General features: G+C 28.8%; 1 protein-coding gene across 1 annotated transcript; it reads left to right on the top strand.

The window, feature by feature from the left end:
- The first annotated feature begins 1,958 nt into the window (after positions 1-1,958).
- On the top strand, positions 1,959-9,974 carry LOC137808231 (casein kinase II subunit alpha-like). Its single transcript, XM_068609249.1, has 10 exons — positions 1,959-2,356; positions 2,522-2,651; positions 3,877-4,071; positions 5,872-6,029; positions 6,685-6,775; positions 6,960-7,025; positions 8,771-8,853; positions 8,945-9,008; positions 9,092-9,160; positions 9,689-9,974. Exons 1-10 carry the CDS (start codon positions 2,031-2,033, stop codon positions 9,746-9,748), a joined length of 1,242 nt encoding a protein of 413 aa, XP_068465350.1. The 5' UTR covers positions 1,959-2,030; the 3' UTR covers positions 9,749-9,974.
- The last annotated feature ends 10,176 nt before the right edge of the window (positions 9,975-20,150 follow it).

The raw sequence follows: 20,150 nt of genomic DNA, 5'->3' as shown, positions 1-20,150 counted from the left end.
TCCATTTTAACATAGATAATATAATGTATTTTTACAAATCGTACAAGTTTTCTTAAAAACACTATTTGTAGGCATAATATTATAATATTCATAGGTACTAATTGGATGATTACTTAATTTTTCGATACATACATAAATAGTTAACAATGATCATACAATATTAAAAAATAAATAATATTTTAATGATATAATTAATTTTAAAAAAATTTGTTGAACTCAACCACCAAATCCGGAGACTAAAAAGAAGAATAATACACGCAATAAAATGAAATATATTTCTGCCATGTACATTTTATTTTAAATCATCTAAACAATTAAATTTAAAATTATATATTTTTTAATTTTATTCTATTATCTCTATTAATGTAAACTTAAGAAGTATGTTTTATGAAAAGTAAAAAATATGACTTATTTGATGGATTGCTTCAAACGTACTTCAAAGATTAAAATTTTCAATGGCATGTTACCTGATTTTAAACTAATTTTTAATTAACACTAACTTTACAAAATAGATAATTCAAAATTTAACACGTCCAAATAATTGAGAAACATTAAACTTTAAATTTATTTAGACAAAAAAAAAACTCATTTTTTTTGAAATAATCTATATCATCACCTATTATGACATGTTGAGATAACAATCACCACATACAATATTAAGAAGTGAACTTTATGACTAATTTATGGCAAATTTATAATAAATATCCGTTTTAGAGTTTGGAGTTATGACACAATTTTGTTTTTAAAAAACATCTTGTTAGGTCAAAGAAGAAAACAGTATATAAATTGCTCTTAACCTCAACTTCTAAACGATGTGAAACTATTGAACATATGGAACATTAACATTGAAAAAATATGTGTTAGTAAACATTAGTTATATTTTTAATTAACTATAATATTATATTTTTATTAATTAAATAACTAATTAATTATATCATTATTTTTCAAACATTTTTTACAATTTATAATATTAAATTTAATTTTTTACACACAAATTTACTTTTATGATAAGTTTTCATGTTTTGACAATATTTTTTTTTCAAAAATAAATATTTAATGGTACCGAAATAATGTACAAAATTTTAATTAATGAAAATTTATCTAAAGATACCTCATGTTTTATTATTCGTATATTTTTATAAACAAAGATAAATTCATAAATTTATATTTTATTTTTAAAAAAAATTAAAAATTTTCTCACGACCATCACATAATTCATAAATTTTAATAAACTTTCTTCACAAATCCATTATAACATATATAAATCCAAACAACTCCACTTTCTTCACATTTTTCTCTCATCTCACTGCAAATTCACTCTCTCAAATCCTCACACATTCTCTTTTCATTCCAAACACAAACCTTAAAATTAAAATATTTTATTAGATAAATACTTAAAACAACAAGAATTAAACCCGTAACTTTTGGAAAAATTAAAAATTTATGTTATACTAGTTTGCTAATAAAAATTGCTTATAGTTTGAAGATTCTAATGCCTAATTTACAACAACTCACTAAAATTGAGTATCTATTAGTCATGTTCTCCTATTATAAAATAAACTTAGAATACATATTTGTATTTTAATAAATCATTTATAACAAAATAGTTTATATTTTAACAGACATAATTTAAAACAAGAAGTAATATATGCTGTTAATATTTATGAAGGGTAGGAGAAAACAACAGAAATAATTATTACAATTATAAAAACTTAATTGGTAATATACAATTTTAGAAAGTATTATTATGATGAATTTAATAGACTATTAGTGACTCCGAATTAAATGGGCAACAATGTGAGATTGACTGGGGTCTTAAATTATTGTAAATATAATAAAGTAAGTTTGTGGAGCAAGTTACAGTTTAATTAAAATTGATATTTTATTTTTGTTTTACTGTAAGTGAAGGTAAAAGGAAAAAGGAATAAAGAGATATTATTTGAATAAAATAAAAAATGAGCCGAGGGTTTCAAAATTGCGTCCTTAGGCCTCAAAGGCTTTTTTTTCCTGCAACTTTTATTTGCAATTTAATGGCCCTAAGGCCCTTCCATTACAACTTCTCGCACGATAGATTGCTCCTTCTCCTCCGCTCTTCTCTTTCCCATTCCTTTCCCTCTCCTCCTCTCCGCTCTCCCAACTTCCCCCTCACTTTGCCACCACCTTTCTCCCTCCGCCACTTCGCCGCCGCCCCTCTCGCAAGGTCTCCGCCGCCGCCGCCCCTAGACACCATGGCGCAGAAATTCGGAAAGTCCACGCGCCGCCCCGGCGCCTCCTCCAAGGCAAGGGTTTACGCGGACGTCAACGTTGTTCGCCCTAAGGAATATTGGGACTACGAGTCCCTCAACGTCCAGTGGGGGTAACCGATTCTCCTTCCTCTTATTGTTTTCCCTTCGATCTTCAAATACCTCTACCTTCTTTTTTTTGTCGGTTTTTATTTTATTTTGGATAGTATAAATTGTTTTTCTTCCTTGTCGAAAGTAAAACGGATTTTAGGGTTGTTATTGTTGTGGCTCTTTTGCAGGGAGCAAGATGATTACGAGGTGGTGAGGAAGGTTGGTAGGGGGAAATACAGTGAGGTGTTTGAAGGCGTTCACTGCACAGATGGTGAGAAATGTATCATTAAGATTCTGAAACCCGTGAAGAAGAAGAAGGTGAGTTATGTGTGGGCGTTGGCGTTTTATTCTTTGTGAACCTTTTGGATTTCGTTTCCGTGTGTTGTTGGTTGTGGTTACTTTTCGATTTGAGTTTAGTTAACGAATGTGGTTTTATGCATGTGCTATAATAATCATAAGCAAGTCTTCTTCGTGGTTGAGGTGGTTGTTGATATATTATTGGGGGAAGCATGCAATAGAAGAGTGGTACGCATATGCTGTTTTTGCAGTTGAAACGTTTCACCTGTCAGAGTTAACATGTTGCATATTTTATTATTATTATTATTATTGTGTGTGGGAAGAGGGAGACTTTCGTTATTTTATTTTTCTGGGGTTCAGGTAAATATTTAATCATGAAAAGGATGTGCATAAATGCATGTTTAGAGAGGATTACAAAAATATCAGTCACATCCCAAGGGAAAGTGGCTACAGAAGTTGGAAGAAGGTATATCTGTTTTAACATCAATTTCTTTATGGATCTTGTACTCAATTGAATTATCATTGGGGCTTTGTTTCAAAACATGCTCCCCCCTCCCCTCTTCATTTGCTCTATGTTCTGACCCACCCCAAAATCTCTATTTGTTCTTGTCTCTATTCAATTGTTTTTTGTGTTGTGTTTTTCACACTCACCCCCACCTGTTTATATTAGTTCTCGTATTGTGTCTCTATTCAATTTATTGTGATCATATGTTTATTATATGATTTTTTATTATTAATTATGCATAACTTATGTCTGTAATTTTGGATAGTTCTTAAGTTTGAACATTTATACATGCGCAGTACCAAGGAATAATCTTGCATATAATATGATACATAATGTTTGATATAGAAGTCATCACATCATCAACTACCTCACTAGTAATTCTTGTGTTGATTGCTCTACACACTTATTTGGGATTGAGACAATAATTCTATTCTAGGAATTGAAATTGACCAAAAGTATCAAACATGATTAAAAAATTTGATGTGGAAAAGGAATGTCTAAGGTTATAAATCTTTCTAGAAGAACTTCAAGGGAAAGACAAAGTGAGTTTGTGTTTATTATTGAATGTGAATGTCGTGCAAGTGAGTTTCTAGTTATTTCCTTCCATTTGGTTACTTGGAATAAAATGCTCCAGTAGAAGGGGGCTCTTTAGTTGTTTATTTCTTCTAAACTATAATACTTGGCACCCATCCTCTGGTTATATACATGTAACTCTGACAATGCTTCTGGTTCTGACTGCAGATCAAGAGGGAAATCAAAATATTACAGAATCTCTGTGGAGGGCCTAATATTGTAAAGTTGCTTGACATTGTTAGAGACCAGCAGTCAAAGACTCCAAGTCTTATATTTGAATATGTCAATAACACTGATTTTAAAGTGCTCTATCCAACATTGTCAGACTATGATATTCGATATTACATCTATGAACTTTTGAAGGCAAGTTTTATGCTCTGTTGTTAATTAATGTAGAACATGAAATTGCCTTAGATAATACTTTGTTTTTTATCCATACACTGTGTCGACACAGGATATACTTGATGCTTCATAACAGGGTTAAATGTTAATGATTCTGGTGATCTTGTTGAATTAGATTTAGTAATAAAGATTTACATCATTTTCTGTCAGATTTGGTGAATACTTTCTGTCTTCAGTTTAGTTTTTGATGAACGGTGCATAATGGTTGGTATTTCAGACCTAATGTAGGAGGATTTTTTTTTTGTATCATGCAAGGGACTTATGAACTAAACTGCTCCATAGATTCTCATGATGTAATACACAGCACCTTGTCTTGATTGTACATTATTAACATTTTCAGAGCCAGTTCTGTTCTCAACAAATTATGTTTTTGAGTTTAAGAACGCATCCTCATTCAGTATGGCTTGCATGCTGTCAGCCCCAGCATTTTGTCTTGTGAGATAATACAGCTCGCTTTCTAGTAAAAGTGTCACTCGTTATTGTTCTTCAACCATAGTTGTTAATTTTGTGCAATAGCCCCACTTTGTGGTGTTGTGTTGCAACTTTCTGATGCTTCAATAGAACCTTTTCTGGAGCAGCTTTTTTTGTGTCATGCTCATTGCAGTGCTAAAGTTGGGAAATTGCAGATATTTCAGCAGCCATTTTGCCATGTTTAAAATCCCTAATGTTATGGCTTGTAATTTTTGCTCCTCTTTTTCATTAACCAGAACAGGAACACTATTTCCCCCTACTTCATTTGCACTGCCCAACAGTAACAAATCCAGATCTTCTCCTGTCCGACAAAGAACCAACTTTGTTTTCCAGCCAACTCTTGGTGTTTTTTTCATGTTTTAGTGAACCTGTGATCCATTAAAGCAATGTCTTCGTCCACTCAGCCTCGGGTCTTTTGTTTGAATCCTTTATCTTATTGATGGGTATTTAGTTAAATTCTAACTTTAATTATGAATATGTCTTTAATTTCAGAAGTATTTTTTTTAACTTTTCAGCACATGCATACACACATATGTAAACTAGGGATAAAGTTACTCTAAGAGAGTAATTTCTAACTCACCTTTTGTTTTTTCTTAATCTAATGATTATAATAAGTAACTGACATTTTATTTTAGAGATAAGATAAATGAATGGTGATGATGAGGAATAACTTTTAGAGTTACTCTTAGAGTAACCTTATCCCTCCTCTCTCTCTGTCTCTGTGTGTGTGTGTATATATATATATATATATATATTTGTAATATAACTAATGTTATTTTTGTTTTAAAAGTAAAGCATAGTTTCATTCCACCACCTACTATGTTTTGATTTTGGGGGTCAGTTGCTTTCTTCATGCAGCTATTTGGAATTGACGACTATGTCTTAAACCTTTCTAGAACTCAGAAGCTTTTTCTTTAATGATTGTATGGTAATGGTATTGTTCGTACTTTGTGCCATTCAATGAGAAAATCTTCAATGGAGAATCCTCATGTCACTTGATGTAGTTGTTTACTGAAGTAGCAAACTATGTAGTCTTCCCTTGAAAGTTTAAATTACAAATAATATTTGCAAAAGATAATGTATCTGCATCTATATGCCCATGTATTGTGTAGGTTTCTTTATTGGCATATTACGTATCTTTCCCTTATATGGTGTGTGTATTGTCACTACTGTGTTGCTTTGTTCTGTTTGTTACCTATAATTTGCATTAGATTATTTTATCAATCCTACCATGTAAATTGTTTGTGGCTATCAACATGGAAGCTATAAGTTTTTTGGAATTTCTTCCAGGCACTGGATTATTGCCATTCACAAGGAATCATGCATCGGGATGTGAAACCACATAATGTAATGATTGATCATGAGCAGCGTAAGCTTCGCCTTATAGATTGGGGGCTTGCAGAGTTCTATCATCCTGGAAAAGAGTATAATGTTCGTGTGGCTTCAAGGTACATCTGCTCTTATTCTATTTTCTGGTTGGGGAGATGTTCATGGGAGGGTTAATTGTTGTGGTGGGCCTTTGGACATAGCCCAGTAGGGGACCCATGAGGAAGGGAATCCGAGTATAGTGTCTGCTGTGTGTTCTTGTTGCATGCTGCTCAACTCAAGTACTCAACCAACTAAACCATTGTAGGAGGGTTACACTCATGCTTTTGCAAATGATTTATAAATTCACATAGTAATTGCTCAGGCAACATTTCCATACTCTTTGCACTTTCTGGTTTAGCTTTCCTTTTGGTTTTTGTAATTACTCCTTCTATGTGCCTTTACGCTTGGTTACATGCATACTTGAACTAAGATTATGAGGGCTTTCTTTTTGTTTAAAATGACCGTTTGGTAAGCAAAGTTTGTTTATATCTAAGAATGTGTGGGTTTTGGAAATTTAATGTCCAAAACCAATGCATAAGTTGGTAAATTATGAACCGCAATTATCCTCCATGAACATCTTTAAGCCGTTGGGTAATGATAAATTTGGTGTACTGCAGAACAGGTGGGGTGTCATTAGCTTGTTTATGTATTTGGTGAAAAAAGAAGTTTATTTGGTTACTTTTGACAGTATTTATTTTCATTTGTATCTGCTTTAAGCTTTGTTTTCTTATGTAGATATTTCAAAGGTCCTGAGCTTCTTGTTGATCTTCAAGACTATGATTACTCTCTAGATTTGTGGAGTCTTGGTTGTATGTTTGCTGGGATGGTAAATGGTGCACTTTCCTTCAAATACAATATCATATTATTCACTGTTTTGCTTCCATAGTGAGATAAACCTTAGAATCTTTAGCTACTGCATGATAGATCAATTTCTTCTTTTTGAATTCATACATACAGGTTGAAATATCCTCCCCTGCTTGATTCAGGCTTGTGTTTTTTACATTGTTCAGATATTTCGTAAGGAGCCATTCTTTTATGGACATGATAACTATGATCAACTTGTCAAAATAGCTAAGGTAAGCCTGGGGGATGTTGACCTGAGTTTGTGTCAGATTGTTGTGTTTGGGTGATTACTCATTGCTGCTATGCTCCTGCCCTGTTGATTTTTTGTGTAATCATACTTTTCATGCTGGGGACATTTTTGTGTTGCGAGTTTGCTTTCTTCTTGAATCATGTCTTTTTTTTCCTTTCATGTTTATTCATTTGTGTGTACTAGAGTTTGTCGTACTTAGTGGGTGGTTGTTGTAAACTACATATTTAAATGATTTCTCATCAAATCAGTTTGACAACATACAATGTAACCTAGGGATATTAACCCATATTTCTTTCAACTTTTTAATTCTTCAAAATACCATGATTTATATTAAGTAAATTCATATTGCTGAATGCCAAAACCACTCCTAACAATTTACTAAAACACCATAATACCATAGTGTCAACTTGTTGTCAGAGCAGGTTAATTCCCAATTAAATGTGGACATCTCGTCCTGCTTCTGCACTGGATTTTCACTCAACCAAGTCCATTCTTGTTTCTTGGACTTTTCCCCAGTCACTTTTACCTCCAGCCTGTGTGAAAGCCATGCACCCTTTTCCCATTGACAAATCCTACTAGTCCGCTGCCTTTGTGCCATACATAGATCAAATCTCCTGTCTTCCATCATTAACTTTAGAATCAGTTGTATTCTATGTTCCATTCCACCATTCATTGTGGATTCTATTAGTGTGTTTGGTAGGGATTAGAGAGGAGTTGAAATAGGAGAGAGATGGGAAATGAAGATGCCTGGTAGCAGAGAAATAAAAAAGATGTAGGTCCACACACCCTTTTATTTTTCCTCAAATATAACAGGAAATGAACAGTGATAACATACAAAAAAATGGCATGTTCATCCTGGTGGTTGAACATTGAAGAATGTCTTGTTTATTTATTTTATACCTACAACAAAAAACCTTTTATTTTCACTCTGTTTCTCACTTATTTCTATTCACTCTACTTTTCTCTTCCTTATTTCCATCCACCTTATTTCTTCTTTGTTTCTTTTCTTCCGAGCAAATGCACCCTCAGTAAACCAAACAGTATTCTTAATTGTTCAATCAATAGTCTTCTCTGACATTTTTTCATATGCATGACTGGAGTATGTAATAGGTGTTTGGCTGAAGCACTAAATCACATTGACTAGCCGAATCTCCAAATCTTCTTTACAACTGACCTAAGAGACTTAGACATTGTTAGGACAATGAAGGTGGAGTTAATTATGATAGTTAGAGGTAGTGGCCTAAATAAATTTGCTGTAGAAGAGGGAATTCAGGGGGATCTGTTATCATTTATAAATTGAGCATTAGCTCTTTGTCAAATCTAAATCGCTGGTGGAGAGATGTCCCTCCTACTTTGCCGAGATCCAAATCATTAGCATTTAACTAATATGCCTTTAAATTTGCATCCCTAAATCTTATTTCAATTGTGGTCTTGTGATAAAATTGTCCTCTTGTAATGAAACAGGATGTTTACTGGCTTTTGAGAATGCCTTCTTTCATTTCCTACTTGGTGCTTTATTTTCCTGTTACCGATCTTTTGCAGAACCGTGCTCTTTTTACTTGTTTAATTTTTATCAAGGCCTAAGAGAATAGTTTGAATTTTATCAAGGCCTTAGAGAATAGAAACTGAAAAAGTTGTCTATGCTTAGTTCATGTCTACAGCATGGTGTAGAAGCAACTTAATGAGATGGAAAATTTTATTGATAATTTTTTCCTCCTCTTGCAATAGGTGCTTGGGACAGATGAGCTAAGTGCATATTTGGATAAGTATCGAATAGAGTTGGACCCACATCTTGCAGCACTTATTGGGAGGTTTGTTTCTATGCTTTCCTAGTTTATTTTATGTTGCTTGCTATATGAAATTATTGTTTTAACTAAGACGACACTCCAAATTTTGTGACAGGCATAGCCGTAAGCCTTGGGCAAAGTTTATTAATGTTGACAATCATCACTTGGCTGTTCCTGAGGTTATATGCATTGTAATTATTTATTTAAATGTACTTTTATTATCATTGTTTCTCATTCTAAATTTATACTATTTTCTTAAAAGGCTGTTGACTTTGTTGACAAATTATTACGTTATGATCACCAAGAACGTCCCACTGCAAAAGAAGCCATGGTAAGAGCTCTATCTTTTTAGTATTGTTATTACTGCCGCATTGTTATTCCTGACATGTTGGCCCGAACCTGGACTTGCATTTGGGACTTCGGGATTCTGATGTGATTTTGCTTTGGCTAATGTTTCATCTGATTGCCATCAATCATGCCTTTATCGGGATTTTGTTTTTAAATTTTATAACTGAACTGTTGGGAAATCCCTGTTAAGTAGCCGACTTCCCTGCTATTTGATGGTTCTAAGTTATTTATGGTGCTTGTTAAGTTATCATACCTATAGTTGGTTTCTTATTCTTTACTTGGTGCCCTAGATGTTTGTTTCCCTTTTAAACCATATTTTGTTTTCGTATCAAGTACTCTAATAAAGAGTATTGAATGAAAACTTAAGAATTTAATGTTAGGAACCTGTTAACAAAATTTTGTTTTTGACAAAGGTATTGTAAGTTGCCTACGCCCTTTCCTACAACCAAAGTATTTGGTAATACGAACTTTTGTAAAATGTTTGGTAAACAAAATACTTGTTGATATGCAGGCCCATCCATACTTCAATCCAGTTAGAAATGCAGAAAGTAGTAGAACTCGTACGCACTGAGTTGCTGGTGTTTGTTGAGATATGGTGTTCGTTCTTGGAATGGGGCCTTCAACAGGTGTCTAAATTGTTATTTCTGGTGGAACTTGCTTTTAGGAGATTTGGCCGCTGTTCTGTTGTAAAACTCAGTTTGATTAGTTCTTTACCTGATCGTTTTGATTCTGGATTTCAAATTATTTTTTGGGTGGAAAATTCAGTTTTAAAAAAAAATATTTGATTGTGTGCCAAATGTGGAAATGTCTCGATTCAGTTTCAGTAAAATTAAATGCGGTTTTTATACTATATGAACTCGAATATTGAATCAAATTTTTATTGTTACCGGTTCATTTCAAGCATCGACACTGTATAACTAGGTAGTATTTACAGTCCTCCCATTTAACAAATTGAAAACTGCAGTTGTATGCCTGAGAATGGTCATAGGATTTTTTATGTATTCCGAAAAATAGATTGGGTTTTGCTGGAAAATTAGGGGTTTAAATTGAAGTGAGTCAATTTTGCTGTACGTGTTCAGCTCAATTTTGCTGTAACATGTTTCTATTTATGCAACTTACATTTTTTTAAACAAGTTTATTTTTTAATTCATAATTATTTTTAAGTCGAATTTGATGCAGCCCGATATATGTCTGATTGCGTGGAGAAAAATAGAGATTTTGTTTTTAAAATTTGGTTTAACCTCCCCTCATAATTCCTTGTTTAAAGGATCGCTAATTAAACTTACGTCCTCGATTTTCTGAAAGAACATAACCAAGTGCAGTTGGCTCTTGAAATTCAAAATTCATCTAAGCATTACACTCAGCCTTCTCACCTGTGATCGGTGGAGGAAGGAAATAAATAAGAAAAATACAAGAGATATAAGCTATTCTGTTGAAGAGAAATAAAATTAATTGTTTTTTGAAAAGAATTAAGTATTATTATTAAAGTGTACATTATGGAGGAGGAAGAAACCATAATTTGATTACTGTAATCGGCGGAAGATAATAATAATAATAATATTTTTCCGTAATATGAATAATTGATTATAGTTTCATGTAACAAATTATGTGATGAAAAGAACCGAATTGGAAATGCTGTAATCTCTTCACAGTTTTGAGTGGAAGTGCAGGCGTTCCTTAAGATTTTTCTTTAAATATTTGTTTCACATTTCATCACACTTTCACCCAATCACCTCATTTTTAAAAAATGATAATTGTTAGCATTTGATTCTTAAAAAATGGATATTTGTGCTTTCTTTATATGACCGGTTTTAAAATGTTAAAACTTACAAGCTGAACAAAAAGTTACTGAAAAGAAGATGCATCTATTTTTTTATTATAAAACTGTTTTGTGCTATTCAAATAAAAAATTTAAATAACATAAATAAGTTTTGTGATATTCATATTAGAATTTGTTTAAGAGGGCAATAGAATCTGGTGCATCTAATTAAGATTTTTTTTCTAATTTATAAAATGTCCTAAACTATTTAATTAATATACAAACTTCGACATTATTTTGTAAAGTGATTTGGATAGACTTTGTGTGAGAATTAGTAAGACATTAAATATTCTATCTACTCAGTAGTTTTTTAAACTTTTGAAACCTTCTCAAAGTTTAATTTTTCTCTTCTGTCAATTGTTAGAATTTCTTTTTTTTTTTGTTAGTATAATGTTGCTCATCTCTTTCTTCTAATTATATATCTTCAATATTATTAGTTAACTAAGATTACAGTTTTGGATCTATAGTCTAAATCTAAGGGTAAAAACATCAGATGCTACCTCGTTAAGGATATACAATATATAGACATGAGGAGAAATATTACTTAAGAAGACAATAAGTGTCATTTTTACTTTCAAGATTGAAACCTTGTTTGTTATTTTATAGATTGACTAACGTAATTTTGAATGTTTTATAAAAAAATATCGAGTATTTTCAAATCTTATAAATCCCTAAAATCATTCCACATTTTTAAAATTTGATAATATAAATCCATTAAAATCTAGATAATAAAACCCCAATCATAATTCTTTTAGAAAAATTTATGAATCATAATAATCCTACAGTCTTTCCAAATTAAAAATAAAATAAAATAAAAAAATAGTGGATTAGTGAATCCATGTGGGCCCATTTGATCCATTGGCTAAAAAACATGAATTAAGCAACCGTGAAGAATGACAAGAATGTATTTGTATTATTGTGATGCCAAAAATGTCATTGTGTGCACATCCTTTTCTGCACAAACGCAAATGGTTATATGTATATCCTGAAATCTTGATTTGATCCAAATAACTGAAAGAATGTTGGAAAAGGGTAGCGTTGATGTAATGTTAATGTTGTTGTTACTTAGGAAAGTTGAAGCTTCTTACGCAACTCAATCACGGCTTTCCATTTAAATCTCATCTTTTTCCGTAAATGCGCTACAACAGATACTCCACCTTCTTTATTGTCCTTGCCTTTCCCACCCACAATGTTAGGTTTCACCTTTCCTTCTTTTTCTGGAAACAGATTCATGTTTTTCACTCAACTCAATTTTACTCTTTCTTATGTATTTTTGTAATTATCCTACATTGTCACTGCATATGTTATTTTCCTCGTAACAGATTCATGTTTTATTACTAGAAGATAATAAATTTAGGTAGGATAACTACTTAAATTGTTTACTTATGAATTAATTCTTTGTTGTTGAAGATTGAATTAAGGATTGGAATTTGATAAATTGGTGAGAAATTGGAAAGTGCAAAGCGTTGACTGTTTTATTAGGATTAATATTATTCTCCCTCTGCATTATCCTGTTACAGAATACCACTCTTCTTAAGCTTCGTCTTTAAATCTAATGATTAGTTTATACATGTGTTTGAAGCCACTTTATATTGGTTGAAAAGAGCGTGCTAGCATTCTCTATCACTAAGGATGTGGAAGTGAAGTGTCTCATAGTAACTGGAGACAAGGCAAAGACATAAATCCCCGAATATTCGTGCTTATACCACATTTCGCATATAATCCAATATCATAGAACAACTTTGTGGGCTCCATCTAACTCCCATCATCAATATGCATTAGAATCTCTTTTTTTAGGATTTCATTTCCTCTTTTAATCAAATATCAAAAATGCCTGGTTCATAATAAAAGACACGTCATTCATATATAATAATATTATTTTCATTCTTTTAATCTTCTTTTATCATATGTTATACTCTTTTTTCTCGTTTAGTTGTAAAATAATTTATAGTGTTAAAACAATTCACGTAGAATTAAATATGAAGCAACATGATGATCTACCACTATACTTTTTCAACTTTTTCCCCTTTTAAAATGGCGAGATGGAAGTTTAAAAATAGGAGAGTGAATGCATGAGTGGTATTTTAAGATATTGGCATGAGAAAGGAAAAGGAATGAAGTATTATTATTATTATTGTGTGTAGAGTAGAAAGAGATGCGTAGTGGTGGGTATTGTGTTGCATACTTGCATATCGGCCAAGTGGGTTAAGAAAGGATTCTCTTGTTTATTTGATTTAATAGCGAAACCAATGCGTTTAATCTTTTCTTTTGAATAATGATTGCATTCTACTTGGACTAATAGCATTAGTGTGATGAATGGGGTGATGCATGTATGTATAGGATGTGAAGATGCATATGCATGCATAGGGTGTGAGATGATGACGTGGTAGGTAGGTATTGTGAGATTAGTTATTATTTTTGGGTACAGTTGTGAATTTGTTGTTATCCTGCAAAAATCCGACCAATGCTTTCCGTTTCAGTACTATTGTCTTCTTCTTCATTCGACGATGAATGTAACAAAATGGATAGATGGACATTATGGGGTGTGTTTGGCAGAAAAGGATGCTAAATTCACTCCTCAGTTGACTTGACATCCACGTCGCGGTCTTGTCAGGATGGGTTTCAATTATAATTCGCAATGCTTGATTTGATATAACACAAAAGCACCTTTTGTTCACTTCTCTTCTACCCACACCATAATTTCCAACCTAAACTACGTTTCCAAAACATTTCAACTCATTTATTCAGACTGGATAGTTATAGATTCATGAAGTGTTATTTTAGAGTGGATTAGTCATATATATATATATATATATATATATATATATATATATATATATATATATATATATATATATATATATATATATATATAATTCATATTATTTTTTTATAAATAATTGTTTATCATTTAAAATTTATTATTAAGAAGTTTTAGTCAGGATGACCATTAGAGTTTGGATTAAGGAGAGGATTTGAGGGAGTGAATTTGGAGTGATTTGAGAGGAAAGTATAAAGAAAGTGAGGTTGTTTGGATTATGATATATTATAGTGGATTTATGAGGAAAGTTATTGAAGTTTGTGAATGATATGATGGTTGTAAGAAAATTTTTATTTTTTTTAAATGTGTAAAATATAAGTTTACAAATTTACCCTTTCTTTAAAAAATATTTAAATAATAAAATATGAGATATTTTTATGTTAATTTTAGTTAATTAAAATTTTATAAATACATATAAAAATTATTTTCATAAAACTAAATCAATTCAAAATTAAAATTAATTTTTATTATTGTTAATATTATTATTTAATAAATTTATTTTAATTATTACTAAGTATTAATTTATATTTATTTATTGTTATTATTATTTTATTTACTATTATTATTTATAATTTTTTTATATATATTATTTCTATTTTAAATTTTAAAAATTAAGGGTAATTTAGACTTTTGCAATGATGTGATGTATTTTTCTTAAGGTTTCCATGCCTTTCTTTGCTGGGCAGAGAAGATAGCTTCCATCTCTCTCCCGGCAAATCACCACCCTCTATTCTATGCAATTGAATGGAAACAAACATAAAAAATTGGTGCATTTCAATCCGAATGAACAGTGTTCACTCGGATGCAAACAGAACATTAATGACAATGAAGATTCGATTAAAAAGATATATAATCATCCAATCTCCTTGATATTCTTATCTTATAATGGATATATACATAGTCTATATTTTGTTTTTTCATTAACTCTTGAATCCACTCATTTTCTTTAATAAAAAAAAAAACAAAGAATAATGGTAATATATGATAATTTTGCACTAACTTAATTACGAGTTATATTGATAATCCTATACCAAATTACAATACAAAGAAAAAATATTTCTTTACTAAAATATAAAAGTTTTAAAATTATATTATATCACTATATTATACTTAAGTGTTGATATTTAGATGCAATGAATAGAGTGAAAAAGGAGAAGAAGAAGAAACCGGAGGGAAGGCAGGGTGTCCCTATAATCAAATGAGAAAAACAGAAAAATTATTTTAGGTTCAGAATAATTTTTTCTTTGTCTCTATATTCAAATGGATGTGTATGTAAAATTTTATCAACCACATGATGTACAAACTTTTTATTTACGTTTCCTATGTTAAGAGAATCTTATTTTTTATTGTTTTCCCCCTTCTTTCTTATCTTTTCAAACCTACGGGAATCCAAACAAAACATAAGAAACTAACTCATTTTATAGGTGTAGAATGTAAGGATCTGAAATCGATTTTTATTCTTGACGTGAATAACATAAGAATGTGAATTTTGAATATATAAATGTGAATATCTTATTAATAAAAATATGAGTGTTTATATAAATGTTCATTGAATCCTAAAGCTTGTTTATTCTAATACATTTTTGAAATTCAATTTATTTAAACTATTTGGAAAAAATGATAGTTTTATTTGTGGGTAAACTATGTGTGTGACCACCACCAACCTGATTTGATTTAATTTCAGGCTTTTAAAATTGCTTTTGAATTTAATTTATGTGAACTGTTCACTTTTCAAAAACCGTATCTTTTTTCTTTAATTATAATGTGACTTTCTTTTAATTATTTAATGCTAAATTATTAAGGTGAGAAGTATTTGTTATTTTGATAAGTTAGTTTATTGAAGAGGAACTAAATGTATGATGATTGAGAAATCTTAAGATTGTTTAGTTGAGAATAAGAATAGAATAAGAATGGAATATGAGGAATGAATTAAAGCCAAAAGTTGTGCGGGAAAGAGTGATGCACTAAGTAATGATATTTTTGTTCTCTTAGTAGGCTTATTCTGTCGTCATCTCCTATGAATTAGTAGGTATTTTGGATATGATCCAAGTTTCTTCAATGAATTATTTAGTGATTGTTATGAGACAAAACGGTTGTTTTTGAGAGTGAGATTCCAAAGTAGCTTAAGGACAAAAAAGTGGAGCGATTACTATAAATTATTCTTCTTAATTATCAGTCAACAAACTCAAATCTAACATAAATTATGATACAAAATCTTTTGAAATGCTTTCGCGATTCCAAATCTAATGGAGTCTTGGCAATCATCGAGTCAGGGAATAACATCATGGTGGGTTAGTAGAATCATGCTTTAATGCTAAAATGGTTAATATCAATTTTTAATCAGTAAGAATATTTCATCTTATCATTTTAAATTTCTCCACTTTATTCTACTGCAACTATGCATTTCCAGGGTTATATACGTAATATGCTTCATGTTGACCTCCAATTGTTGAGAAGATAAGTTCAATCTTAACATCTATCATCATATTCTAACTATATATTTAATGTAATTACTCTCACATTCAATAATAATTAATTCATCAGATTCTTTTAATTGATAGATTAGACATTTAGGTTGAACTTTTCACATGTTCTTAATCCTCTTGTTAAGAGTTTGGTTACGAAAATTATATTATAATCCAGGACAGATTCATAAATCAATTAAAAAGGTGGTCGAATATCTGACTTCTAATACATGATTAATAAATAAATAGTGACAAAAAATAGAAAATGTAATAAAAAAATTCTATCACCGAAAAGTTTATATTTTAAACATAGTATAAATTATAAATTAAATATGTTTCCATTGTCATTTTACACTTATATGTATAAATACATGTTTGGTAAAAGAGTAAATGATCGTTTTAAGTGATGGTAGAACGGTAAAGCCGCAATTATAGTACTGTGTACATCACTTAGAAAAAACATAATATCATATAATTTAATATTTTAAACAAACTAGATATTATTTATACTACTTCATATGCTGTTTATCTCTCTATATTTCTAAGATTTTTCATATATCTTCTAAATTCTGTAATATTTTGAATAAAATTTATTACACTACACAAATTTTACTCACAAATCTATATCTATATTAAATTTAATATTATTATTAATATAAATACTTTTATTAATATTATTAATAATATTATATTTATATTTATATTATTATTATAATATTACAAACATAAATAATATTAATAATATTGATAATATTAAGAATATAAATAATTTTAATAGTTTTAATAATATGAATGATATTAATTATATGTGTAATATTAATAATATTATTATATGAATAATTATAAATATTAATATAACTAATATTCATAATAATCAGCATAAATAATTATTATAAATAATAATAGTAAATAATAATAAAAAGAATTTAAAAAGTTAAAAATATATGCAAGATTACTTTCGAAATATACCAACTGAAGTTAGTAGGAAATTTATATACGTAGTCAAGTTGTTAGGTATTATATACGTACTCAAGTAGGTAGACTTACGAACCCAATTGGTAGTATTACCTACTAGAATTAGTAAACATTACCAAGTTGGTGAATATTATCTAGAGTTGATAGATATGCATAATATTAACATTATAAAATTAATAATATGAAAAATATTAATAGTAATAAAAAAATAATATCAATATTAATAATAATATTATTAATATTTATAATAGTTGTAATATTATAATATTATTTAAAAATATATAATATTAATATTACAAATATTATTAATATTAATATTAATGATATTGTTATTATTAATATTAATATTAATGATATTATTAATATTAATATTAATGATATTATTAATGTTAATATTAATAATATTAATGATATTATTAATGTTAATATTAATAATATTAATGATATTATTAATGTTAATATTAATAATATTAATGATATTATTAATGTTAATATTAATAATAGATATTAATAACATTAATGATATAGTAATAACATTAATGATATAGTAATAATATTAATAATATTATTTCAGTCTTTCTCAAACAATTTGTTTTTAATATTAATAATAATTATCATAATATATAGGTAAATTATTTACAGATTTTTTTTCGTAAATAACTTATAAATAATACTTATTTACTTACAACATTTTGACTGTTAAAAATTCATAAGTAAATCGAATTTTTCTTATAATATTGTTAAAAGAAAATAAATACGTGATTAAATCTTATCTATTGGTTCCTTTTAGAGTTATAAGATCAATGATCACCATTAGTACTAGCAACGCTAAAATTAGTATAAATAGTAGTTAATCCCTAAGCCTTATTTGAGATCTTTAATTATTAAGATTATGCATTAATTTGTAACAAAATCACATTAAAAATATTAATTATAATAACATAAATTCTACTCATATGAATTTTATTACATTTATATATAATTAATAAGGATAAAAAATTAAATTATAGTTCTTAACCAATTCACATGAATTAAGTGAATACGCATAATTTAATAATTTTGTCATAAGGTTATAAAATGAGTTTACTTAAATAAAAATATAGTTTTATTCCATTAAGTTTGAAAAAAGAGAGTTCTTCTTTAAAGCATGATAAACATTGATTATACTAATAGAAAGGAAGATCATCCGCTATTATTGGAAGTAACACTATAAATGTAATTAATATTCATGAAAAAATATAAGAGATTTAATTGTCACTCTATAATATTAATAAATATAATTTTTTTTACTGATATCCAAGATTTTATCCACCAAAATAACATAATAGAAATTTACTAAAAGTCATATGATAAGGGATATTTTAGAACATATACTATGTTCACAAATTACTAAGTAAAATATACTTTTATATCAAAATATATTTAATTTAATTTAAATGTATTTGCATTTGTGATTTCATATGTTTTTTTTCGCTAGTATCTCATTAGATCTAAATATATTTTTCAAACATAATTTGAATATCATTTTAAAATAAATCATATTTTTTTTCTTTGGTCACGTATTTAGATATACATTGAAAAGTTATAGTTTAGGTATACTTTTCAACTATTTTCATATTTTAAATGATACATTGGAGATTAAAATCAACTATAGATTAAAATCATTTTATATTATATAAGTCAAAGTCATTTCGAACCTATAATAACAAAAGTTTGTTGGACTTATCATGCCATCTACTATTGGATCGTTATCAGATCACCTATAATATATAGTCTCATGTACGAGTTGGTAGTCCTTTTGGTGTGAGGGAATGGGTTGAAGATCGTAAATCGACTAGAGATTATGACATTTTATAATATATATATATATATATATATATATATAGGTATAAACCTGACTTTATAAACTGATTTTACTTTATAAACTGATTTTACAATATTGAGTTAGGTTTAAATGTCACATTTTAATATGATAAAATAGTATATAGTACACACCATTCTAAAAAAATGATATTAATAATTATAACTATACGAATTATATTTACATCTTTGTATCCAAAATATAAGTGTACACTTATTTATGTAAGTTAATCCATTATTAGGTGGAATATTATAATTTGGAAGAGTGATGAGAGTAGAAAGTGAAAGAGAGAAAATGGACCCCGGTGCTAGAGAAGAAATGTCACATTTCCTAAATAAAAGCAATTTTGATATAAATAAGTGATTGTTAGAATAAGTGCAAGGTTATACATATGTTGAATTATTAAATAGTAAAAGAAAGGTATAATCTATAACATGTGGTCAAGTAAATTAATGTTATCTAGTGGTGCCACTCATCTCAAGTTTTTTTAACATTCCAGTCATTTTCAGTATATTAATCATTTTTTAAATTTAAATTAAATTTTAAGTTGCAGATCTTTATCTGGTTATGTATTTAATTGTATTTCATTTGTACATGTGGACGTGCAAAAAACAGGCCAAATTTTTTAATAGAAACTTTATTATTTATTAATAATAATTTATTTTTTATCCATAATTGTTTTCTTAAACCAAATTGCTTTATGCTTATTAACAACGGGCTTAAGTACTGAACTCACACACAGAACCAATTTATAATAGAAAGATTATTATTATTATTATATATTTGTAATTAATTATAATTATTTATATGTAAAATAAAATAAACAATATGTAATTAATATGAACATGTACAACTATTTCAAAAAAATATTCTTTTTCATATGGATTTTTATACTAAAAGTTTTTAAAACAAAACATTAAAATGAAAGTTATCTCATCTTCCATGTTTATTGAATACTTCTATTATCTGCAACCTCATATACTCCTGTGTAAAACATGATCATCACATATAAAAAAAACAAGCACAAACAAA

This window comes from Phaseolus vulgaris, chromosome 3 (genome assembly GCF_000499845.2).
Source record: "Phaseolus vulgaris cultivar G19833 chromosome 3, P. vulgaris v2.0, whole genome shotgun sequence".
In the NCBI taxonomy this organism is placed as follows: domain Eukaryota; kingdom Viridiplantae; phylum Streptophyta; class Magnoliopsida; order Fabales; family Fabaceae; genus Phaseolus; species Phaseolus vulgaris.
This window is presented reverse-complemented; position numbering and strand designations above follow the sequence as displayed.

Bases quoted from the DNA above. Each gene is read 5' to 3' on its own strand.
- LOC137808231 (XM_068609249.1), top strand. From the start codon at position 2,031: ATGGCCCTAAGGCCCTTCCATTACAACTTCTCGCACGATAGATTGCTC. The intron at 8,854-8,944 runs GTTTGTTTCTAT...ATTTTGTGACAG, and splicing joins CTTGCAGCACTTATTGGGAG to GCATAGCCGTAAGCCTTGGG. The intron at 9,161-9,688 runs GTAAGAGCTCTA...GTTGATATGCAG, and splicing joins CCACTGCAAAAGAAGCCATG to GCCCATCCATACTTCAATCC.